Source organism: Carassius auratus, chromosome 1 (assembly GCF_003368295.1).
Source record: "Carassius auratus strain Wakin chromosome 1, ASM336829v1, whole genome shotgun sequence".
Taxonomy (NCBI): domain Eukaryota; kingdom Metazoa; phylum Chordata; class Actinopteri; order Cypriniformes; family Cyprinidae; genus Carassius; species Carassius auratus.
Window position 1 is genome coordinate 13772812 of NC_039243.1, and position 26199 is coordinate 13799010.

At 38.4% G+C, this 26199-nt stretch overlaps 1 protein-coding gene across 3 annotated transcripts; it reads left to right on the forward strand.

Annotated features, from left to right (window-relative positions):
- LOC113072801 (palmitoyltransferase ZDHHC5-like) lies at window positions 1-26143 on the forward strand. Of its 3 annotated transcripts, none has more exons than XM_026245807.1 (12): window positions 1-62; window positions 9512-11198; window positions 12874-12995; window positions 13644-13801; window positions 14118-14290; window positions 14460-14562; window positions 14989-15080; window positions 15170-15296; window positions 18699-18810; window positions 19936-20048; window positions 21088-22016; window positions 24577-26143. In XM_026245807.1, the coding sequence occupies exons 2-12, from the start codon at window positions 11044-11046 to the stop codon at window positions 24788-24790; spliced, it is 2298 nt and encodes a 765-aa protein (XP_026101592.1). In that variant the 5' UTR covers window positions 1-62; window positions 9512-11043; the 3' UTR covers window positions 24791-26143. The 3 variants fall into 3 exon arrangements, 2 of the variants coding, with proteins under 2 accessions (XP_026101592.1, XP_026101575.1); XR_003280423.1 differs by having other exon boundaries at window positions 25-396; window positions 21088-22107; window positions 24577-24711; XM_026245790.1 differs by having other exon boundaries at window positions 27-396.
- Window positions 26144-26199: the final 56 nt, after the last annotated feature.

A 26199-nucleotide genomic window follows, 5' to 3' on the forward strand; every position in this document is an offset into this window, starting at 1 on the left:
GGCGGGTCGTGGATGTGACTGTCTGGAGCTCGTGCCGCTGCTCTGAGCTGGGTGAAAATACGGTAAACCAGTCGTTAGCGTTAAACTACACGAGATTTAGCAGGTCATACGCGACGGAACATAGATTTAATCGAGTGTCGAGAGGAGCCAAAACCTGACTGACTTTGTATAAGTTCGAGTGAATGCAAAAAATAAGAGGAAAGATTCATATTTTGGACGCAGGCTAACGTTAACTTGCTAAGTGAGCCATCGGCAAGACCCCACAATCCAAAGATTGAAACGGAGATTAAAGTCATCATCTAGCGTTAATCTATTAAAGAGGATAACCAGTGTCTCTCTCTCTCACACACAAACACAAATCCTCTAAAGCAGCGACGCCAGTGAACTAACTGACAGGTAGGTCACCGGTGGGGTTAACGTTACTTTATTTTAACGTAAATACTGTTTTGAAAAAGAGGCGATATATTGCTAGCTGTCATGCTAATAGTCCTGCCAAACTGTGATTATATGTTAGTCAACGCGTCCATATCAAGTCATTTATTGAAATCTTTTTAACATGCGAGTCATTTATTCCAGGCCTATCTTTGCTGTCATTTCTCATATAAGTTAGCAGAATAAATCATGTTTTAAGGGGGGTGATCAAACATAGACTTGGCATTAACATGTACTCGCTGCAGTTTTCAGGTAAAAGCCTGAAATACGCGAATCTGATACCGGTTTTTTTTTCTTTCTTTTTTTGTTGCAGTTTCACTGAGGTAAGTTAGTCAGTTGAGGCCCCGTTATGCTTCGCGCGACACCTCCGCCTCAGTATCGGCGTCGCGCGGAATCACGTCAGGGCCTCAAACCGTGCAGCTGCAGCGAAACACACCCAAAAGATACACCGCGCCTCAGAGAAAGACAACGACACACTGGTTTTCTATTCCTTTTATCCATTTACGTTAATCCTCTCACCTGATCATAACGAGATCGTGTTTGAGTTTACGCACGTTTTGTGTTATAAACGTGTCATTCGTTGTCATCAGATCACCTGCTAAATAATACCCTATTATTAATTATCTTATCAGTGAGTAAAAATAGCAATCATTCTTTTCAAATGAAATCATAGCCAGATTACCTGCAATCAGTGATTCATGAGTGAAAGAAAACGTGCTGAACTTGATTATATGAGCTATGTTGGAGAAAACAAAACGGTTTCTGGCTGTGGTCCAGTGATTTTCTTCGTTTAGGTATTAAGTGTGTAGGTAGCATAACTAGCTGGACCAGGTTAGATCTGGTAGTTTGCTTTTTTTCTTAAGAGGGGCGTGTCTGGAAAATGAGGGTATGTGACAGATCTCTCTCTCTCTCTCTCTCTCTCTCTCTCCCTCTCCTCGGAAAATCAAAGAGACACTTCACTGTCACCATGTAAAATTGGCAGGCATTTAGTGGATTGTGGGAAATGCAGGTTGCCTCAGTTGGCAGGGAGTGTAATGCCACATGGCTTTAGGTTTCAGTCATTCTGTTGTGAAAGGAGGGTGTAGAGTCAAGAGAGAGAATTCACATGAAAGGGATGTATTGAAGTTGAGGAATCATTGCACACTGTGGTGTGTGTGACCTGAAACAAAATACATGATTGCATAGTCCTATATAGAGGAGGACTGGATGACCAAAATTCAGTTTCACAGTATGACTAATTTTATTTCACAATATAGTTATTTATATATGTAGTTATTCTGAAAATGGACAAAAGGGGCTTTATATAATAAATAAACTCAAATACTTTAGAAAGGAAAAGTACTTCACCTTGTTGATTTTTCTTTTGTTTGGTAAATTAGTTTCGTTAAAACACACTCATGTTTCAGATTAATTGCCCCTAGCTGACGAATATTAAACGCAACTTGTAGGTGCAGTTAAACTTTAAATAAGGTGTTTCTGGATTAATTTTAAATCTCATGCTATTGTTTTACTTCAGTTTATAATATCAAAATAATTTATATTGAAATTATATTCATAATAAATTATTTACTTTCTTTGCATTTTGTAGGATATTATTATTTATATTGTTTAAATGCGTTTCATATTCACCTCTCTTTGCGTGTTTGCTTGTGCGACTTCTGCATCTTTAAAATGTGTTCTGTTAATTTGAGCATCAAGTTGAGAGACGTATCAAATCACAGGAGGTTATTATCAGCTGGTTCGGTGGTCCCTGCTCGACAAGACAAAAAAAAAAAAAAAATCTTATTAATGAGGAATCTGTTACTTCCAGTGGGGACACTGATTATAAGGATTTGTACTGTCTTTTTACAGTATAACCCCCTAAACATAAATCCATGTCTGCATTTATGATCGGAGAAACGCCAAACAACAAGCACTACTCTACACTGCTCAACTCACGTTTGAATCATTAGTGGCAAATTCTTTAAATATGAAAACCTACAGGCTGTGACTGTGAGTCAGAACAGCCAGGATTGTAGGCTACTCTCCCAGGTTGAGGAAACAGTCCTCAGTAAAATGCACTGTACACATCTGAATATTTGCGTGGAACTGTTCTGGAAGAGTGTTGTGAATACAACTTAACCACTGAATTCTAGTTGTTTCCTCTTTTGGAAGGCCAAAAAAAAGTATTTTCGCTTTCGCAACAAAACACATAGCCTTTATGTGACGTGGCAACAGCGGTAACAAAACTGCAGTGAGCAAGAATCAAAGTTACACGTTTTTTCTTTGCGTTAACATTTAGGTGGCGTTATGCAGATCTTCACACACAAGTTTAGGGGTCTTCTTATGTATTCACGAACAGCTTGTAACACTCCAAAGAGAAAGGAACACATTAAATAGCACATCTTATGACCGTTTTAACAACAAGAGGTATAAAGATGCTAATTAATATACATTATTTAATGCTATTTCTATTCGTTACGACATTGGTATATGAACTGTTGTAGTCAGATAAGCTTAATTTATAATGCTTCCTCCGTTATGAGCCTGTTCGCTCCTCTAAACTGTCCGGTTGCTCCACTGTTCTTGTGGTTGACTGCTGCTCGTATCATGTTACCAACAGCCCTTTAGAAATGCAGTCCTTTGTGGATCTTCCTGATCTGTTTCTTCGTCTTTCTCCATATTTCAGATGGCAGTACCTCAGTCTCACGTGCACTGCATGTGAGTTAACCTAGCCCACCTATTTACATGTACAGTACACATGGGATTTTTTTTTTATGGTTGACAATTTATTCTGCAGAAATGATATATACCGTCAAATTGCTCAGTCCTTCTCCTATAGCTACACAAGCATGATTTTGTATTGTGTTTTGAAATGTGCTGGTTGAAACACTGAATGAGCCTTTAGACAAGACATTTCAGTACATTGTACTGTAGGGTCTCTTATTTAAAAAAAAAAAGCCTACGTTTTGATGTTAAATCATGCTCATTATGTTCTATAGAAGTAAAGAGAAAGATTAAATTGGTTCACTCGTTGCTTGAACTGAGGCACTAAAACAATCACGCCTGCCACATTAAAGAGTGCCAAAACTGTATTTATTGTTTGTATTTCGTTATGAATATTGAATAATTTTAGAGCTGATATTTTGTTTTATTAAAAAGTAACAAAGCTTTATGTGGTTACTGGATGGCAAGTGTGCTTCAAATAATGAAGTTCATGCATTAACAGAACACAGCATAGACCGTATTATTAATGATAAACAAGAATCGTTAACGATATTGCCAATATCCACACAGCTGACAGCTTTACCTTATGTAGTTTAAAGTTGTGCATGAAATAGGCTCTGCTTTCCTGCACTTTCACTTCTTATGTCTCCATCATTTCAGCCTCTCACGCTGCACAACCGAGTTGTGTTTAGCAGGTGTGCATCAGCACTGCTGCACAGCAGACTGAAACTCTTTTTTTCCACTAAAACTTTAATGCGCATCATCTCAATTAATACGTGAACCTAGCAAATGATCTAATCATAAAACTATCAGGCAAAAAGGCATTACATGCATTTTTTTATAATGTCAATGCATAGGCCTAGTCGCCAGTGGTAGAGCATTGTGTTAGCAGCGCAAAAGGTTGTGGGTTCAATTCCCAGCGAGCACACATACTGGTAAAAATAAAACAAATATTCTAGCCTGAATGCACTGTAAGTTGCTTTGGATAAAAACATCTGCTAAATGCATAAATGTTAATGTGTTTTAGTCGCAGTTTGGAGCCCTGACCAAACAAGTGGACCAAGATCCACCTTTTCAGGGAGTATTTGTTTTTCAGATCATCAGCGGCAGGGATTCCGCAATGAAGAGCGGGTGTTTGCGTGCGCATGGTTGCCAGATTGCTTAAAATAAGCAAAACACCAGGAAGAAAATGTATCTATATAAGCGGGGATTTGAACTCTGGCAACCGCACTCATGAGAGTTTGTGTAGTAGAGCAGTCCGCAATAACATGTTCCCTTTTTTGGTGCGTTCTTTCGAGAAAGTATGCTTGAATTTGAAATATTCGATATTCACAATATTTTCAAATTTGACATTGTCGTCACAATTATTCTGATATTAATATTCGATATATTGCCCAGCCCTAGTGATGAGGATGTTTTATTTGTGGATAAAATATTTTACTACAATGTAATCTCTCTTAAAATACATTATATGGTTATGCTAATCAAAACAGTCCTGAACTAGACCAAATCAAACTAAAACCTTAATAAAAAAAACTAAATTCCCACTAAATTTATTATTAGATAACTCCACATGGAAGAGCTGCTTTATAACATAAAAACAAGTTATAATTCTGACTGAAAGCGACTCTTTTTCATGTTTAATACTGTAAAGCTGCATGACTTAAGGCTATCTTTTGTACTGTATAAAGTACTGTTATGTAAATAAACGTGACGTGACTGGCTGTAATCAAATGCGTTCTTAAGTGCAGCTTTCACACCACGTTCAGTTTTTGTTGTGTTTATTTTGTTATTGAGAGTAAATTGTGCAGCATATATCAACATATTCATCCACACACATCTCAGCATCTTCAGGTTCAGCTATCACGGTCTTCTTCTCTTGAATTGCATCTGGTAGAGCTGAATTACAGTGTTGTGCTACAGCACCAAACATTATTGAAGGCTCTAACATTAGGTCATGTGACATCAAACATTTACTCAACAACAAAAAAAATGTGGATGATTTGGGATATCAGCTCACTCGCTTAGGGCCTTATGATTTCTGCAATGCAGAAAATGTGAATGTAATCGCACAATCCCTCCGGGGGGGAAGGGGGGGATGCTCACAGTTGCTGTGGGAACCTGGGGATAAGGACAGACAGACAAGGCAAGAAAAAGGAGATGGAAGGATGAGGAGCGACAGAGTCGAGAGAGAGAGGGGAGAGGGGAAAAAAAATAAATTGTTCCGGTTCTCCTCCGTGGGACTCGAGACCGGTCAGTGGTGCAGGTGTCGCTCATTTCCAAATCACTCCACCGGCCTCGCTCCATTCCCATGGCTCTCGGCCCTGCCCCACTCGTCACAATGAACTAAGATTAATAAATGCTGAAGAACTATTATTCATTCTAAGTTTGTTATCTAAAGTACTTAACTAATGTTAACTAATGAACTTTATTGTAAAGTGTTACCAATATTAATATAAATTCTGTCCAGTTTGTTTTAATTCATTTAATTTAAATTTAACAGTAATTTACTTTCAAATGCCCCAATTGCTGAAGGGTCTGCACAACTTTTGTGTATAAAATCAAGATGTGCTGTTATATCGCAATATATTTAAAATCGCAATAATATTATATCGTGATAAATATCGTGATCATACCATATTGTGAGGCCTCTGGTGATTCCCACCCCTTATATATATATATATATATATATATATATATATATATATATACCTGTTTTGAACCCTCGATAGATGACTAATATGGTTCATTGCAATAAAAGGTGGAAACCAACACAAAATTTGGGATTAAGCAGGTTAAGATTTCATGACATTTATGATGTCTACTGTACTGTAGATGAAGATTTACTACTGATTACAGAACCGGCTTTACTGACAAGATGCACATTCGATTAATCATGCAGCCCTAATTATAATGAGTCATAAAAACTGCAAAATGTAGGTTTGTGCATAATACCAGTTCAGCTGAAATTACATTGAAAGATCAAGTGATGTTATTTAGTTGTTTTCCAGTTGTTTGCTTCAGCTTTTCAAGTTTATTAGTCTGTCTGCTTTCATGGTCATGGCATTCTAAAAAAAAAAAAAAGAGTACTTTAACCTAAAAATAAAAATGACCTTACATGATATTTTAGAAGTATTGATGACGGATTATATTTTTTCTTAGCTCTCTTTTTTTATATCAGAAAAAGTAATTGTAGACTCCTTCTGCATGAGTTAGTTCATATTTATTTGCTACTGTGAATTGCACATTCACCCCTTTATTCATTAATTGATGAGAACATCTGTCAACTGTCACCTACCAGCTGTTACTTTAAGATCCTTTTCCTTTATTTTCAGCTGTTTCCACCTGCAGCATCAACTCTGTTATGATTGTGTGTGTGTTTTTTTATACATAATTTAGACTGGTTAAAGGGTAAATAAACCCCTGGTCAGAGCCTGACTCCACCCACTGACAATATTTGAAAAATGCTGAACAGTGGGCAGATCACAGCGGAGATAGAGGGGATGAACCGAGGGCGGGGATGAGCAAGTGCGGCGGGAACCTGAGACCCGCAGTGACGGATTGATTGACAGCTGCTGTCAGAGTCGCTAAAATGGAGAGTGACCGTAATGACGCAAGTAGCTTTGCAACGGAGCGTTCATTTGAAGTAGAGGACTTTTCTCCCCCACCTTCACCTGAAGTGTAGGATGTCGAGGTGTCAGTTCATATCAATTCGAGCAACTGGCTCAAACTGCAGTCTTAACTCCTGCATCGCGTCGCTTTTCAGCGCGAGCTGTGTGGAGAAGACCATTTCCACCTCCATTGCGTTGGAGAAGCAATCCCGTGTAAAATGCAGTTTGCACACTCCAGCTCTAGGCGGGAACTCACGGTCTTCCAGGCCAAGTGAATGCAACCACTGGCGCCTAATTTTAAAGTCTGCACTGCTGTCACAACCAGTAACACACCTACGTACCATCCTGACCACTGTACTAAATACAGATAAATCTACGCTAACTTGAAGATCTAAATAACTGTATAATTGATATGCTAAATAGATGCTATAATAGTCTATCCTCCTGATCGTTTCAATACTCGCAATTCCAACTCCTGACTCACTACAGTGATTTTGACGGAACAAGATGGTTTTATACGGCTTAGGGCGTGGAAGCTCGTACCAAGGGGCGTGGTTAACTGGAAACTGCTTACGTCACCTTTTTAGTGACCCGCCCCAACCCACCCCGCAGGTTATGAGACAACCCTGCACATCAGTAGTCCATTCACTAAAATGGCAGTCAAACAGCACCAGATTATTTATATTAGTTGTCCTCTAATTGTGCTAAAACTATTTTTTTAATGTTTATAAAATGAAACGCATCAAGAAAAATAACTCTTGACTTGAGAACATTAATACAGTTGCTAAAGTTCAGCAGTAATAAAATATCTTGAAATTTTCAACTGCTTTTCACTTCATATCTTTTTGCACAAAATAGTATTGATAACAGTATCGATATCGGTATCTGTAAAGTGTAAACGATGCCCATCCCTAGTCATGATAGTATTGCTGTACATATGCTTGTTTCATGATGTGTGTGTGGTTTCATGATGTAGTTGGCAATACCCAGCCCTAATGTGTGTGCGCACTTTCAGAAAGCCTTGAGGCTTTGCAAACATCCAGACATTACCTTAGTTTGCATAACATTTGATAGTGAAAGCTTATGTGATGTCATTTCAGTGTGTTTTTGGTTAACTGTGTTTAGATTGCCCTACAGATGTCTCTGTAATTAAGGTCAGGGTCCCCCCCTCCCCCCCCCCCCCCTATTGTTTAGTGTCAATAAAAGAGCTTATTCTTAAGGCTGGCCTGTGTGATGTCTCTGCTTTCGATGTTTGAGCATTCATTTGAATGTGGCTTGATGGTGTATATAATTGGGCTGCAACAACTCATTGATAAAATCAATAATGAAAACATAAGCAAATAATCTAAGTTTAGTTTATGTAATGTCACTGTGGATGCTTCGAACACATCACTATGTAGCACTTTATGCTTAAAAAAATGTATGCTTGTACATAAAATACATCGGAGAGAGAAAGCACAGTCATTTTGATAAGAATATATATATATATATATATATATATATATATATATATATATATTTCACTGAAATAATCTGGACTCTAGAGTTTTTACAACAAAATTATGTAAAAAAAATTATCTTGAAAAAAAGTGTAGCCTAAACAATGCCATGTAACAATACGTTTACCTCAGAATAACTATTCGGTGTCCATAAGCTCATCAGCCAACCAGAAATGAATAACTATAAATAGGAGCATTTTGCGTTATACTGCATATTCATATTTTTACTTAACCTGTTGACCTAAGAATGCAAGGAGCTAAAGGTTAAACTACACTCAGTGGCCAAATTTTGAAAACTTCAACGACTAGTTATGATTCTCAACCCTTTTGCTTTTTGCCTCTAAGAAACTCATTTGTCACCAGATAGTCCTTTGTCTTGAAAAAGTTAGCTTTAATGCATATGGTCCAAACATACATCGACCTTCTGGTGGCTCAACGATATTAGTTCAATTTTAAATCAAGACATGATCTAGTTGTCTTCACTAGGTGTAGACTGGGGCATTCAAGTTTTTATTAAATTCAAGGTTTTATTAAGTTCCTCCTTTATGTCTTTCATGTAAAGTTCCTTTGACTATCAAGCATATTTTGTTGAATTGTAATTTTTATGATGCTGCTAGAAAATGCTTTTATTCAGAAACATGCTTGCATGGAATATTTGGAAATGTACCACCTAAATGTATTTTAGATTTTCTATCTTATGTTAAGTTGAAATGTTTTATATAATGTAAATCTTATGGATGATACTGAACCTGTTTGCCATGTAAATAGCCATGATGCTAACATGGCGTAAAAAACTTAATAAACAAACAAACAAACAGTCAGTGGCCAAGTGATGCTGACATTATGGTCCGTGATATTGGCACAGATACTGTGTAATAAAAAATTCATGGTGATTGTATATAATTCTGTTGGAAAAGACATTTACTTCCTAATTTAAGTGACCCTTAGTTTCCAGGACATCTACAAGATGGATTAAAATGCTGATAAAGACAAGAAAAGATTAGACAGAAACACATGACAGTATGTGTAAAAAAACAAAATAGAACACATTTATTCTGTTGCACCTAAAAAAAGAAAAATTATAATTTGCAGCCTAATTTTTTTTCTTATAGGAGCCAGTGTCTCTTTAATTGGAGCCCTGTAATAGACAATTTAATTGCCAAATTTGTTGTTTTGTGTCAGCCCTACCATTTAAAATTTTCTGCTCAAGCCTTTTTTGGCTCAGAATTCTAATTTTTTTTTTTTCTCTTTTGTTCTTTTCAGGTGGAGTTTATTTCCATTCTCCCCGGCACACCCACTCAAAGACCCCATCATTGGATGAGTGCATGCTTACTCTGTGTGTGTGAATGTGCGCATGGTCAGCTGAAAGAGGAGATAACTCCACGGAGTCAGAGAAGAAAGCGTAGGCATGGCTCAAGGCACTCCCTTGAGGCTGCGTCCCCCTGAGGTCCTTATGTAATGCTGTCTCATCTTCTAATAGATGGCAGCAGGACCTGATACACCCACACGTACACATTTAAAGAAGTCTCTGAAATGTCCCAAGGGAGAAGTTGAACTCTTGTTTATTGTTTTCTCTTTGACTCAATCTTCACATACTCACCTGTGGATCCCAGGATTCAAAAGCTCCAAAGTCTTTTTTTTTCTGAATCGCTCCACTGACCTGGATCAATTCCCAGTAGTGTTGAGATGTGTGCTAGCTAAGCGCTGCTCTTCTCACCTGTTTTTTGTCTCTGTGCAAGCTCCATCAAGAGAGGTGTTTTAGCTGGAGCATTTCTCTCATTTCGTGCCTCTTGTCTCAAAAAGCAAGAATTTTGATCTGATCAGCCATGCAGGTGTAAGCCTGTTTACTTGTAAAGATACTGGCCTGTCCTTCGAAACTAACCTGTGGATCAGCAATGCATCGACTCTGGAGAGAGACACTAGAGATTCCATTTGTTAAGGTGCAGTGTAGCGCACTGGTTGGTTGTAATGAAGGAGAGACATTTTTATATTTTCTGATGGTGTGGATGGTAGGGGGAAACTGTTAACGGTTGATTCCGTCTTATTCCTTCGCTGTCATTTCTCCCTTAAGAAGTGAACTACACCAAAACTGAGAAAAAACCTCCACTCTTTGTGTCAGTCGCAGTTTTTTTTTTTTTTTTTATCCAATTTCACAGCAGAAGGTAACTCCAGGGCATTAATTGACTTCAGGCCTGCTTATCAAAACATCAAATCCAAATAAATTTTTTTTTCAAAAATTTCATAGCATCCAAAAAAAAAAGAAAAAACTTGTTGCCCTCCTCTACCTCTTATTTTATACAGTAACACCAAATCTTTTTCATAAGAAAAACTTTTATAAAAAAAAAAAAGAAAACTTTTAAAGCATCAATAACTATTTAGGAGTTGGACCCTATTTTTTTTTTTAAAGCAGTTCCCATATTTATAAACTTTTTCCTAAATAGTCAGAAAACATTTAGACAGTAAAGGTTTTGAGCAATTTTTGTTAAATGATTCAATAATTTATAAGCCAGAGTGTCCAAATATCAGAAACTTTAAATTGGTTTGTTAAAAGCCCTAATTTATTCAGTTTACCACTTTTTCTTATTTTATTTTATTTATTTTTTTATCCTTTTTTATCCATTTAAATTTGTTTTGTACTGTTGAAGCCATGCTCATCATGTGGCTTTTTTCTATAATGCTAAAAGAGCAACGGCTTCTCCCCTAGCCTTTCTTTTCGTTTGTGCTGTCTCGACAACACAAACACTCTTACACATATATTATTTTCTGGGGTGCGCTGCCATCCTGCCCCCTGGGTGATGCCGAGCGGCAGCATGAGTGGGGGTCTGTCTGGACCCACTTCCCCACCCCACCCCACTGTCCCATCCAGACGTCTCCGGCCTAGTCGCTACGTGCCGGTCTCTGCGGCCACGGCCTTCTTGGTTGGATCAACCACCCTCTTCTTCTGCTTCACGTGAGTACACAGACATGTTTACCAACACTAATTGCTGCAATCATTTATGATGGATGAGTCAACATGTACCAATAAATTACTGATCAAAAAGTGTATTGCATTCTTTTACGAAATAACAGGCAACTTTTATCACCACTTTAACCGACAATTACATTTTACAGGTTAATTTCTTAAAAATACCTTTTAAAACTCTCCAAACACACTGGATTCCAGTATTTTACATTACAAAATAGCTTGTCTGATGATGATCATATGGCAGCAGTTGCTAAGTAGGACTATATAGTTAACATCATTTCAGTCAATGCAGTCAACCTTTTTATCATTAAATGAGCCACATCTAAGATTGTTATAGTCTTCAAATAACTGGAATTGTCTTTTTGTATTGTCTTTTTTTTTTGTTGTTTTTCACATTTTTGACTGCTTACATCTAAGGAATTCACTTCTAATAATATCCTCAGTTCTTAAGTTAATGTTCAATACGGCAGGCTCTTAAATATCAGAAAGGTTTTTCACACAGCTTCGAAAATCAGAATTGACCTCGCCTGTGCCGTATGGGTCTCTTTGCTTATTAATCATTTTTATTAACGTTTTGAATGACAACAAGTTCAATCCTCTACAGATTTTTCTTGATTTAGATTTTCAAAAGACTCACAACTTTCAACAATTCTGATCTAACTTAAATTAGCCTCTGTGTCCTATTTAATTTCTCAGATGAGGCAATATAAAAGATTTTTCTAGTCAGGAATGCATTATGCATTTTGACAAAGTAACCCTAACTCTAACATTGATGTAATTCCGTACAGCATTTCTGGTCTCAGGAGACACTTTTCTGCCAATGTTACAGTACAAATAAAGTTGCATTAAAAAAAAAAAGAAAATACCAGGGCAGACATGCATAGGAATTTGTTATTTACAGCACCTTTGCCAAAGTCCTCTGTGAAGTAAATCGTTAGACCTATTAACATTGAAATGGACATGATGTTTGTATGAAATACATGTTTACATAAACAAAAGGTCTTAATGCTAAGCTCTTTAATGACATACTTAATGGCTTGTGCACACACAGACTGATAATGCAGTATCAGCATTAAAAGTGCAGTCAGAGCTCTTTAGATGAGAAATCATGTCAACTTCCTATTGACTTCTTGTGCCCTGGATTCTGTAAGTCGTGACCTGTAAATATAGCAGGAACATGAAAAAGTCATCATGCCAAAAAAATAAACGAACAGCCCTTCCAGTTGGCACAGAAGAGGAAATCTGGGGGGTTTAAGTCAGATGCCATGTCACGTCTGTTCATTCTTGCCCCCTCTGATCCCTCTCTTCTCACCAACCCATCAGATTAATCACTGAAGGCCAATGAAAATTAGGACAGCATCTGTCATAAAGTGCCACTTTCCTCTCTCTTTTTTTTTCTTTTTATTCCTCCCTTCTTCCTGTTTTTGTGTTCTCACACATTGTATGTTTTGTGGTACCCTCTGTTTCCCAGGAGGAATTGTGTGGTTATCTGTACGTCTGTATCGCTTACACTAAGGAAGTGGCTAAAACATTATCAGTCAGTGTGTTCCCTTGACAACCAGTTCTTTTCCCTAAATTAAGATGGTTAAGCAGACTAGCACACTTGAGAAAGATTACATAAAACGTACATGTGATTTCAGTCCCATTCTGTGTCTTACAGGTGCCCTTGGCTTTCGGAGCAGTTTTCCGCCGCTGTGCCGATATACAATGGCATTATGTTTCTGTTTGTTCTGGCCAACTTCTGTATGGCCACCTTTATGGATCCTGGCATCTTCCCTAGAGGTAGTGAAGCCATCTTTGATATGATGCTTCTGTGTGTGAGAGTACACAACTTCAGCTAAATCAACCTTAAAGCAGTGTTCTTGTTGTAAACTAACAAAAATGATTTTTAATGTTTTTAATTGAAATAAACTAACATTTACATTTAAGATAAAACTTGTTACATAAAACTAAACAAAGATTAGAAATGTTGCCTGAGCTGAAAAATAAGTTGAAGTACTCAATTTATTACAAATAAAACAAAAAATAAAATCTAATATTAGATGTTAATTAATACTATAATAGTATATACTAACATAACACTTCATTTAAAGTCCATTTTACATCTCTAATGTTCCTGAGGGGAATGGAATAATCAATCTACAAAAAAAAAAAAATCTGCTGTATATTAATTGGCTATTAGTTGTGTCACTTGAATGTGTTTATTTATTTTATTGATTTTATGGAAAAACTATGAAGACCGTTTTTATTTATTTGGAGTAGCGTGCACTGATGAATTGTGCTGTAGATGTGTGCTAAGAATCACAAAGGTCATAAAGTAAACAGGGTTTGGATTCCATGTTGATTTTTTAGCAGGAGGTTAATGAAATACAAGTGTAATTTGATATACTGAGGAAGGCATGTTAAACTGCTTGTGTGTGTGTGTTGCAGCTGAGGAAGATGAGGATAAAGAAGATGATTTCCGTGCTCCTCTTTACAAGACTGTGGAGATTAGAGGCATTCAAGTCCGGATGAAGTGGTGCTCCACCTGCCGTTTCTATAGACCTCCGCGTTGCTCACACTGCTCAGTGTGTGACAACTGTGTGGAGGTAAACACATACACACACCTTATTCCAGTGATTATGTTCAGCAGTGACCCTAGTATGTGCCTTAAAAAAAACATGACGTTACAGTACATAACAATTATCATAATAACATTTGTATTTATTTCTACTATCTTGTCTATGTAAGGGTTAATCTTTGTCGTTAATCAGTCTGTCCACTCTTGCTCTGACTAATGCTTTGCAGACTAAATGATCGATTTGTGTTAATTAGAGAAGTGTGTTTGCTTTGAACAGCCTTTTTCTCTCTCTCTTTCACTATTATGGCTCCCATACACTCAACTTGCTTCTTCTCTCCTTACAGGATTTTGATCATCACTGTCCGTGGGTCAACAACTGTATCGGCCGGAGGAACTACCGCTACTTCTTCCTGTTCCTGGTCTCTTTGACGGCTCACATAATGGGAGTGTTTGGCTTCGGCCTGCTTTATATTCTCTACCACACCCAGCAGCTGGACAGAGTGCATTCGGCTGTCACGTATCCTCAAACAATTGTTACATTTTATGTGTGCTCAAACCAAGAAATATTTGGCCAAAATTCAGAGTACGACTGTGCAACAGTCTCTGCAGTGTCTTTGGGTGAAAGCTGAACTTAACTGACTTGTATTAAGATGTGCTGTCTCTTCCTTGACCCTTGACCTTATCAGTATGGCTGTCATGTGTGTCGCTGGGCTTTTTTTCATCCCAGTAGCAGGTCTAACTGGTTTCCATGTCGTTTTGGTGGCAAGAGGCAGGACCACCAATGAGCAGGTTGTTATATGCGCAACCATAATCTTCTGTTGTGGTGTTTGTGGTCTTGTCAATAACCATGTTGTCGTTGGTGGTGGTGAACTGGGATTAAAATCCCTATCAAGCAGTTTTATAATCCTACAAAATATGACCTTCTCTCAGCCCTCCTTCTTTAGATTGTAATCTCATCTTAATCCTCTTCCCAAACCAGTTTCCTGCTTTCTTTCTACCCATCTCTCCTCTTTATGTGTTAACCACATGTGCACACTTTTGTATCTTATTGTCTCACTAGTTTTCTCTACTGTCTCTTTTCATCCCTTTTTTATATTTAAATGTTTACTTTTCACTTTTATTTTTTACTGTTAAAAAAAATATATATTTAAATTGACAAATAACTAAAAAAAGTAGATAATAAGGTTATTGCTTAATGGTCAACTCTGTTTGTAGGTAACAGGGAAGTTCAGGGGAGGCGTGAACCCCTTCACAAACGGCTGCTTGAGGAACGTCTCCCATGTTCTGTGTAGCTCACAGGCACCCAGGTATGTTCACTCCTGCATTTATAACTTTGATCTATATGTTTTATTTTCTCATTGAGGTTTTAACTCGGTGTTGTATTCTGATCTCTTAGGTATCTGGGTAGAAAGAGGAAGGCTCAGACAGTGTCTATTCAGCCTCCCTTCCTCCGGCCGCAGTTTACTGAGGCTCAGCTGGCAGCCAAGGTCCTCGACAACGGAATCCAAGGAGACCTTCACCGGGTAAGGAAATAATGTCTTCGTACTTATTTGCTTCAATGCTCTCATGGCTTCTGTCCAGCCATGTGCTTTTGGACAAGCAGTCTCTCAATTGGTATGAAATATCAGCAATTATTTAAATTGTATTTTCTAGACCCCAGAAAGCCATAGAAATGAATGAAATTGTAGATATTGCTCTTTTTGTGTGTGTGTGTGTGTGTGTGTGTGTGTGTGTGTGTGTGTGAGCAAGTTGTACCGTTAAAGTCTGGTCTTTTTTAATAAATTGTTCTAAGTGATTCACAAATTACTAATTGTTCTAAACGATTCATTAGGAAGTCTGAATTTGAATGATTAAAAACAAAAATTATCAGTTATTTAGATGCCCATGGACATGTATAACTTATGTTTGAATGTGGCCATGAATGTTACCTTGATGCAGATGTACCTGCTGAAGCCAAAATCCCTTGGTCAGAGAGTGCATTAAGACCACTTTACAAGCAAGCTCCAGTTCCTCTCTCTGGCAGACGAAGCTCAGAAAATATTTGTTTGTGCCATTTACCATCAGATTGAGGACAGCTGACACAGACAGGCTTGCATTAAAGGGTTAGTTCACCCAAAAATGAAAATTATGTAATTAATAACATACCCTCATGTTGTTCCAAACACATAAGACCTCCGTTTATCTTCGGAACACAGTTTAAGATATTTTAGATTTAGTCCGAGAGCTCTCAGTCCCTCCATTGAAGCTGTGTGTACAGTATACTGTCCATGTCCAGAAAGGTAAGAAAAACATCATCAAAGTAGTCCATGTGACATCAGAGGGTCAGTTAGAATTTGTTGAAGCATCGAAAATACATTTTGGTCCAAAAATTCGACTTTATTCAGCATTGTCTTCTCTTCCGGGTCTGTTGTGAGCGTTGCACTGCAGTAACACTATTGAGCGCACCAGAAAACACGTCAGTAGTGTCGTGAATGCACTTACAAAAGGTTTGGAATGACATGAGGGTGAGTCATTAATGACAAAATTTTTGGGTGAACTAACCCTTTAATATGGCTGAAATGTAGACAGGTTTTTAAACTGTTAAACAATCTTTCTTATTCCATAATGGAAGGTTATGTTCTGAAATGTCACTTCTTTAAGAATACAGGAACTTTCTATCAATTTGGAGCACTTCATTAAATGTTTGACATTTTTCAACATTGCAGCCTGGAGTTATGCTTTTTGGGAAGGCATGGATTCTTGTATTAATGGTTTATAAAATGAAAGGCTCGGTCAGCTTGTAGTTTGCTTAGTTGTTAGCGCGGATAGCAAGAGGGAGGAAAGAGGTGCAGAATGCCAGAGAGAGCTTCTTGATAAATGTGCACCACTGTGCAGAAATGGAAGGAACTGATTATAGGAAATGTTCATACACTTTTCCTCCATTAGCTTCAGAATTCCCGGTCTTATCGCTCTAATAAGGTTGCTGAATCTTTTGGCATCCTCTTAACGTAATACCATTGCACTAGTCCAAAATATTACAGAGGTGCACCTGCTGCAACCTGCGATTACTCATGGAAAGTTGGCACACCAAATATTCCAGAACCTGAGAAAGAGCCTAAAGTGTCCACAAGTTGCCTCACCCTACAACTTGTTGGTCTGTGATAAATAGGCTTGCATGGTATTGGGCTTCCACGATGATGGTTAAACTGGTAATTACAATTTCTTTGCTCAAATCATAATCACGGTTATTAATTATTGCTAATAAAGTATTCATTACAAATGACCAATCAAGAGAATGCCAATTCGCAAGGTTTATTTTATCTTATATGGATTCCTGATGTGTTCTATAAAAAATATAATTAAAAACAACACATGAAAACTGCTACAAACACACACACACACACAATCGCACACATCAGAGTCCTGCACGCGGGAGCTTACCTGATGGGTAAACTGCTAATATTTGATGTAACAGAGGGAAAAAAAACTTGTCGAGCGGGTACAGGTTGGATGGGCGACAGGCACGGGCAGGGTGTGGGTCCAAAAGCCAAGACTATTTTGACTCACTCCAGTGCTAACTGATAGACAGCTGCTTTCAAACACATGCTTGTGTTCACGCTCTGTTTGAAGACTGGTAAAACTATTCACAAAGTGAATAATGGGAAGTCTTGGCCTAATGGTTATAGTGTCAGACTTGTAACCCAAAGGTTGCGGGCTCGAGTCTCATGCCGGCAGGGAATGTAGATGGGGGTAGTGTATGTACAGCGCTTTCTCCCACCTTCAATACTACAATTGACATGCTCAAGGCACCGAACCCCCAACTGCTCCCCGGGCACCGCAGCATAAATGGCTGCCCACTGCTCCAGGTGTGTGTTAACGCTGTGTGTGTATTCACTGCTGTGTGTGTGTTTGTGTGTGCTGTAGGAAACTTTTGTAAAAAAATATTTTTTACATATTTGTTAAACCTGTCATTATGTCCTGACAGTAGAATATGAGACGGATAATCTGTGAAAAAAATCAAGCTCCTCTGGCTCCTCCCAGTGCTCCTTTTGCCATTTGCAGAAACTCCATCGCTCCCGGTAAAAAATAACCAATCAGAGCTGCGGTCCGTAACTTTGTGTTCAAAATGTAGAAAAATGTATATAATAAGCGAGTACTCCATGAATCCATTTTCCAAACCGTGTTTTTAGCTTGTCCTGAATCACTAGGGTACACCTATAATAAGTGTTTATATTCGGACTATTTTAGATTGCTTCGGGGGTACCGCGGCGGAGTAACCCAGTACCTTTATGATTCTTCATAGACATAAGCAGAGAGAAGTAGTTCTGGCTACGATGTTCTTCTGCAAGACGCAAGCAGTTCTGTTTATTAACCGCTAGAGCATCAAAAGTTCCCTACCGCAGCTTTAAGGTGGGTTAAATGCAGAGCACAAATTCTGTCTAAATAGACACTCTGTATTTTTATACAGGATGTCGGACGGATGTTTTTTTGTTGTTGTTGTTAACAGTTTGGGCTGCGTGTCTGTTATTTTCTTCTTGCATTAACTCAGAATGCCTAATGGTTTATTGCTTATGTTTTATGAGGAAATAAATGAGTTTTGTTTACATCATGTAGGAGATTTAATGCGGGTGCATTTCGGGTCATAGTTTTTATGTGAAACGGGTCAGGTACTAAATGAAATTAGTGTTGCTGTCGGATAACGGGTTGGGCGTTCTTTTAATTCCTGCTGGTGTGGGTTTATCAAACAGGACCCTTGCAGGACTCTCGTATACACACACACACACGCCTTTTTTTCTGTGACTTTGGCATTGGGGAAAAAGGAGTCATGCTTTGAATGGTTTTTTCAATCTTGACACTCTGGAAAATTCCTTTATTCAGCTGTTGTGTCTGTTCCTTTATTTAATATACCTTCTGTTTTATCCTCTTTTTTTTGTGCTATATTTCAGTCTAAGAGCAGTTTGATGGAGAGTCAGTCTGCGGACGCCGAGCCTCCGCCTCCACCCAAACCAGAGCTCAGATACCCTGGGCTGTCCCGAGGACCTGCCGGACACTCTGAGGGTTAGAGCAAACAAACATGACAAATTACACCAGCATTTTGATTGATTAATATCTCTCAAATGTTCATAGATCATTATTGCCTTTTTTTTTTTTTGCAGTTTTTTTTTTTTAAGATTTACTTTACATTTTAAGATATGGCTTGCATTGAATAGTGTTGAGACAAGCTCAAAATGTAACCGCAGTAATGTCACATGATGCTTGGATTCGTTTGTGATTACTCTTGTCTTTCTTGCATATATTTAGCCATTTATGAATCTAATATTAATATTTGGAGTGGAGTAGGATTGGAATTAGAGTACTCGATTTAAAGAAATCTTCCACTGCATTTTCCAGGTGTCGAGTAACCGGCAAAATGTTGGAAATATCACATTCTACGGACAAGAATCCATGAAACGCATTATTAGACTAGAGAATACAATCAAGGGGGAATACATCAATATCTATCACAATATGTTAACTGTTCATTGCGTTTTCTAAATACAAGTTTAAACCCTCGCTCTGAGTTTTTGATGTCAACATATTCAAGAAAGTACAGTAGCTGTAGCATTTCTGTCGTAAAGAAATATTAAAGATTAAGTGGTTATTTGAAAGAATTATTTAATCAGTGTTAAACAAGGATTAGATCACGCTGTAAAGTGAAAAAAATTATTGTTAGGCCGTTGTTGTTTTGTTTGTTATAATGCGTAATGTACATTTAGCTCGGTTAAATTATGAATTTAATTCCAGTTTTGTTCCATAAAACCATATGATTACCTGCCTTCGATACTTAATTTGAGTGAATTATTATTGCCTCATTGCTATTATACAGTATATGTATTTAATTTACTCTTTTTTTTTTTGGTCTATTTTTATCACCACAGAAAATTAATTATAATTATATTAATCATCGGAATAATCAGCTGATTACTCAATTACAGAAATAATCATTAAAGACAGCCTGTAGAATGAAGTATAAAGGCCTGATCATACCAAGAATAACTATAAATGAACAACTAAATAATAACTATATTAGCGGTCACACTTGTAATTACCTGTTGCAAGGCTGTTGTGTCAATGTAATTCACTTAACAAGTTACTAAAATGTGTTTAGAGCTCTAAATCTGATCTTTCATTGTTTGTTTGCAGAGAGTAGTCTGTTGAATAAAGCCCCGCCCACCCCCACCATGTTCAAGTACAGGCCCACATACAGCAGTCCGGCCAAGAACCACACTGCCCTCACACATGCCTACGCCAACCAGGTAACTTTTCTCTGTCGATCTACAGTATGTGTTGCCTATCCACAGTAAAGAGGTGTGTGTGTTCATTCATCATCTATGGTGATGATTCACTACATTTAATTTGACGTCCATTATGTTCTTTTGCATGACTGTAATTATTATTTCCTTTGTACCACACATTTTTAAGTTTTTTTTTTTTTTTCTCTAACATTTTGTTCTATCCATTCAATTGTTTTTCCCCCTCCAATTTGATTGACTCAGTGGCTTTCAGTTGAACAGTATCAGTAAGTTTACACTGTACTACTTTTTCTGTATGTCTGTGTGCGTTATTGTTTAATTATGTGCCAATGGTCCTCTCCTTACACTAATATCTTTATGCATATGCATTTATTTTTAATGCAGCTAATGCTACTGAGTTTCTATTATATTTGTTTTATGAATTTCCCACTATTTAGTTTTCCACTATAGTAGTTATTTTGTATCTTTATCTTAAGTAAAGGTTATTATATAAAGATGTTGTCTCTGATGCTTTCTTAAAAGGACAGCCGCTTATACAAAGGAAAAAATTGGTTGTTCTGAAACAAAAGCATAAATAAAATGTCTTCCATTTGTTTAATTATACTCTAGTAGTGTTAATAAAGTCTACAGGTTGACAACAGTTGGCCACAATCAAATCTAAAATTTTAGGCTAACTGGATAAATGTCAAGCTTGCTTGTAACTTACTGTTTATACATGAGGTACCAGGGCTTTTTACCTCCTGCCAAAAAGACCACAAGACAAGAAAAGTGAGTTGATGTGGTCTTTGATTTTTAACATTGCTCATGCGTCGCTTATTTGTTCCCTGCCTTTCCAAGCTTAGCCTCTCTGTCTGTCATAATGCTGTCTCTTTATCATAGCTAGAGAAAATGCTTTCCTAAATCCTGTGTCCCCAGTGGCCCACACGATCAGTACCCAGGGGTTTGTCCTTGACCTCCCTTTGAATTTAGCTTTCAGATTTCCTTTGTAACTTTATAAACTCTTCTGCTTGCTGTCTCTCTCTCGCTCTCTCTCTCTCTGTAGATGAGTCGTGGGGAGAGTCTTAAAGAGTCCTCTTCCTCTCTCCTCCAGTCCAGTCAGCAGCCAGGCTATCGCTCTGAGCCCAGTCTGGATGGGCACGAGGGGGGTGGAGTTGAAAGAAGTGGGCCAGAGCGAACAGGTGGGGGTCCCGGAGGACCTCCAGGCTCAGGGATCACGGGATACTCTCTAGGAGGGCGTTCATATCCCTCCTTCTCTGATCCCCCAGTTCTTGCCGGAGGGGCCTCGCGGTCCTCTAGTGTTCGCTCTTCTCACAATGCCCCACCATCTGAAGCTACCACCTCCACCAGCTACAAGAGCTTAGCCAATCAGACGCCACCACCGGCTCCTAGGAACGGCAGTCTGTCATACGATAGTCTACTCACCCCTTCCGAAAGCCCAGATTTTGAGTCGGCAGTGCCAGAGGTGTCACCAGGGCGTCCGCGCACACCTGTTGGATACAGTTCGCCTTTCCTGTCGGCACAGATCGCCCAGCAGCGAGAGACGGAGCTCCACCAGCCGTGTGCCTCCAGCACCGCCCTCCTTGCCTCCCCACAACACGCCGGCTATCTACGTGGCTTCACCTCCTCTCCTCCCGCTCCACCTGAACGAGAGCGGGAACGCCAGCTGCATGACTCTCAACCACCCCACCACCATCATCATCACCACCACCATCATCACCATCACCTTCGGCCGCCCCGCTTCTCTCGACCCCCTCTGCTCTCTGACTCGGGCCCATCTCAGCCCTCATATCCGTACCGCACTCGCTCCACTGACACGCCTCTGCCGAACACCACCCACCCTCCACACTCGCCCCACCCCCCGCCGCTGGGGAAGTCTCTGTCTTACTCTAGCGCTGCTGCTGCAGAGATGCAGTACCGCCTGGTCCGCAAAGCCTCGGCCTCGGTCGGGGGAGGGGGCATACAGGCGCCAAAGTGAGTAACTCCCCATCAACCTTACGATGCTCTGCGCAGCCTGCTGCCTCCTTCCTTCTACTCTTCCTCCTCCTCCTCCTCCCAGACTCCTGTGAGTGTATCTCTTTCACTTCTTCCTGCTGTTTTGTCCATACCAGTCTTAACTCATTCTGTCTGGGCAACTCTCCAGTAATTTTACACTTTCAGTAGTGATCATCTGTTGCTTTCTGCTACTTGGTGTCATCGTGTTGAACTTTTGTTTATCATTCTTACAAATTTAAAATGGCATAAAATCAGTTCTCTTGTTGATTAATTGTGGATTAAAAGACGTTGTAAATTAAATTCCACTTTTTCTAATTAAAACAAATTGCCTAGACATAAAAAAAAAATAATAATAATAATGAAATTTAATTGATACATACATTCATTAACCATTGAATTTAAAATGTCCAGTTATAATTATTTAGATAAGTTCCATTATGGTTGTTGTTGTTGTTACTATTGTTACTTTATTAGTTTAAAAGTTCTATAAATCTCTATATAAGATTGTTAAAGGCATTACTAATTCAACTGAAAACATAATCTTTTCAACATCACAACCTTTTAATATTAAATATATGGTCAACCGTTACAGGTTTTAAAGACAGGTTCACACAAGCACCGTAGTTTCATTTAATTATGTAATTATGTACATTATAGTAATGCCTCTTATGTCTCATGTGCCTTAGTTGTCTCAGTGCCATATCATGATGTCATAGTAAACATGAATAGAATTAAATAGGCAAGGTGGAAAAATAGATTTTTAAAGTCTTTTGACATCATGCTGCCGCTTAAGTTTTTACCATGGTGAGCTACGTAAACTGGATATTGTCTACTCTAGAATAAACAGATCCAGTTTAATCACTGGCAGAATGGCTAAATGGGTAGATCTGAGACAGACAGAAAGCTTAATCACTGTTCTCATTCAGAAGTCTGGAAAGAGTTATGAGTCAGCATTTTAAAAGCAACAAAATCAACCTGGTGTCTACCAAGAAGCAGAGAATAAATCTTTTCTTTACCGGAAACATTGTTATTTGGAAGCAAACCAAGGACCAAACAATGATCTCTCATCATTAACAGTCATTTCAGTTGCATGCTGATAGCAGAGCTGATGGTTGTAATAAACCTGTCATGCTTCAGTGTTTAAGAGAATGTTTTCTTTCCAAATTGTGTGGCAGAGAAATGAAATTGACTAGCAGCCCAGGCTGAATATAACCACTGTGACTTAACTCTTTTCATTGCCTTCATGCACGTTGTTTTCTGAACTGATATCCGCTCTGGAAGGCTTTTTAACTAACACCTATACCATGCATTTTTGTCATAGCAACAGGAATTTGAAATAATATGTATCATGTGATGTGTTTCATTGTTGGTTATCAGATCGTAATTCCTTCTTTGTTGTGATGTACTTTTGGTTACATTGTGATGCTTTAATCTGTTTTTGGCTGACAGTTAAACTTTCACATGACATTCCTCTAAAATAGCACATTTCATGTAGACCTTTGTGCTTTATTTAAATGCATTCTACAGGTTCATACTAGATCTGTAATCGGCCCATAAAAGTTAGGCCCGACAGGACCCGAACCCGACAAGTACATTTTGATTGACAGCTTTTTAAAAGCCCGAACCCGTTTACAGCCGACATTATTCATATGTGGGCACACAGTTATTTTGCCTTTTGTCAAGAATGAGTCATTTATTCATGTTTTAACATAATATGATTGAATCCACTGAAGATTCCTGCGCTCACTGATGGTGCGTCATTATTCACTCATTATACTCATTATAAGCATGGTCAAAACTTTTCCACACCTCAGAGTTTGCTTTAGTTGCTGGTGCAACCAAAACGTAATCGCCAGAGGCAAGCCTCCGTTTCAACTACTCGGCATACATTTTTGCATCTTTCTCACGCTAATCGAAACACATCACATGACCGCTCGTTTACCTCGCAAACCGGAGCGCAAGCCAGAGCCTGAACCCGTCGGGTCCCATCGGGTTCGGACAAAGATCTTCAGCACTAGATCATACCTTTACTCTCACACACTGCTGTTTTAAAGTTTGGGGTGTTTTTTTTTTTTTTTTTGTCTGTCTGCATATATTTAACTAATAATAATTCATCTAATAACTAGATTTCGATTTTAATATCCCTGTGATGGCAAAGCTAAATTTTCATATGCCATTACTCCAGTTTTCCGTGTCACATGATTTCTTAAAAAGTCATTTTAAAATGCAGATTTGGTGCTCAAGAAACATTTTCTTATTAACAGTCGCCGATTCATATTTTTGTGGGAACCATTATGCATTTTTTTCAGGATTCTTTTAATGTATTTTTGTTTAATGTCTTTTAGTGCAGTTAAAAAAGAAAAAAAATTATTTGAAATATAAATCATAGCATTGTCTTTACTTTTACTTTTGCTCAATTAAACGCATCCTTTTAATAATATTAGTGTTATTTAAAAAAAATAATAATAATACACTTTGACCCTATTCTTTTGAACAGTATGTACTAATGTAAATCTTTCTCTCTGTTTTTCTGGTTTAGGGAAGAGATTCAGATGAAGTCGTATAGTCGGACAAATGGGCAGCCAAAACCTTTTTCCACCCCCTTGTCCCCCTCTAATCCTGTCAGCGTGTCCACTCGGCCAGGACAGGCGTATTCCAGTGCTGGCTCTTCTCAGAGCCCCGCCCACAAGCCTGGAGGCGGAGTGAAGAAGGTGACGGGTGTTGGTGGGACCACTTACGAGATATCGGTGTGAGATCTCGAGTCACTGTCCTGAGCCGTGGAATTATTTTCTTCACTCTGTTGGGCGGACATTTATTGGTGCCTACTGGAAAGATCTGAAAACCTCTCTTCAAAATTGAAGCAGACCTCTGCTGTTATCTTTTAAAACGGATGTAATGGTGACCAGCAGTTTTTGGAGGAGGAGGAGGAGCAGTTCAAGCCCTGACATAGTGAACTTCAGGACTCCTCACCAGTAAGGAGCTGGAACACAGAATCGGTGTAAAGGACCAGTTTGCCTTCCAAACATTTCAGTACATAACAAAAAAAGATTTTTATCCAACATAAAGGTGTAAATTGTCCTGTATAGAGAAAACGGTAATTGTTTGCTTGTTTTTTCATTGGGTGGAATTAAATTTTACAATAGGGGACCTGTGGTATTCAGTATCCATTTCAGACCACTGTGATTGGCATGCGACAACGTTGTGTCGGTATCCAATCAGCACCAGGGAAGCAATATGCTAGAAAAGATTAAAAAAAGGACTAATGCATTATTTAAATGACAGCAGCCTTTCAAGTGCTTTTCAGTAATGTTTTCTGAGCAATGGCCTTGGAAAATCAAGGATGTTTTTATTTAATTTTTAAAGTCTTATTTTGTATGACTATTGATAAGATCAAAATTTTTTTTCTACAAAGGCTGATATTTGTTCTCTGTGGACTTTTATCTAATCGGAGGGATAAAGAGCTAATGGCCACTCTAGCCAGAGAGATCAGCCGGTAATCAAAGGGTTAACCGTAGCATAAAAATGCATCTCAAGCTGGGACGTTTTTCAATTTTTATACAGTAAACATTGATTGGCTGCCTCTTGGATGTTGTTGTTGTTGTTGTTGTTTTTATGAATATGTGAGAGCCAATTCTCACCGGTGGCCTTGACTAGCCAGCCATATAGGATTTGAAGCTTCCTGTTCACAATGCCACAGAATGCTGGGTAACCAATTCAGTGCCCTCTGATTGGACAGCAGTTGAACCAATCAATGGAAGTTAGCTGTCATTATGAATCCGTGAAAGCCTTTTATTTTTAATTATTCAGTTCCTACCTATTGCATTCGAGAAAATTGTGACTCATTTCAGTCATCGTCTGTCTTGTCAGGGGTATTGATCAATATTTAGATCCGAGCTGGCCAATCAGGGGACAGAATGTATTTGCTGACTGATACAAAAGCCAATGAGTACACTTAAATGGAATATTTTGGATCAAAAGATGGACTGCAGAGAGGGAAAGAACGAAAAGAATGTGTACTGTATAGTTCAGTGTGAGTGAACATGGTTGTGAATATGTGTATGCGTGCGTGAGTGTTTGAGCATTGGTAATAAACTCTTTATAAATCAGTTGTGCTTTTAAGGCTTTATTTGTCTCTTTATGCATTGCTCCTGTTTTAATAGAC

What these genes read in the sequence shown, in the direction of transcription:
- LOC113072801 (XM_026245807.1), top strand. Translation starts at nt 11,044, where the DNA reads ATGCCGAGCGGCAGCATGAGTGGGGGTCTGTCTGGACCCACTTCCCCA. An exon ending in TCCTGGCATCTTCCCTAGAG is followed by an intron (nt 12,996 to 13,643) that starts GTAGTGAAGCCA and finishes TGTGTGTTGCAG; the next exon opens with CTGAGGAAGATGAGGATAAA. An exon ending in TGTAGCTCACAGGCACCCAG is followed by an intron (nt 15,081 to 15,169) that starts GTATGTTCACTC and finishes CTGATCTCTTAG; the next exon opens with GTATCTGGGTAGAAAGAGGA.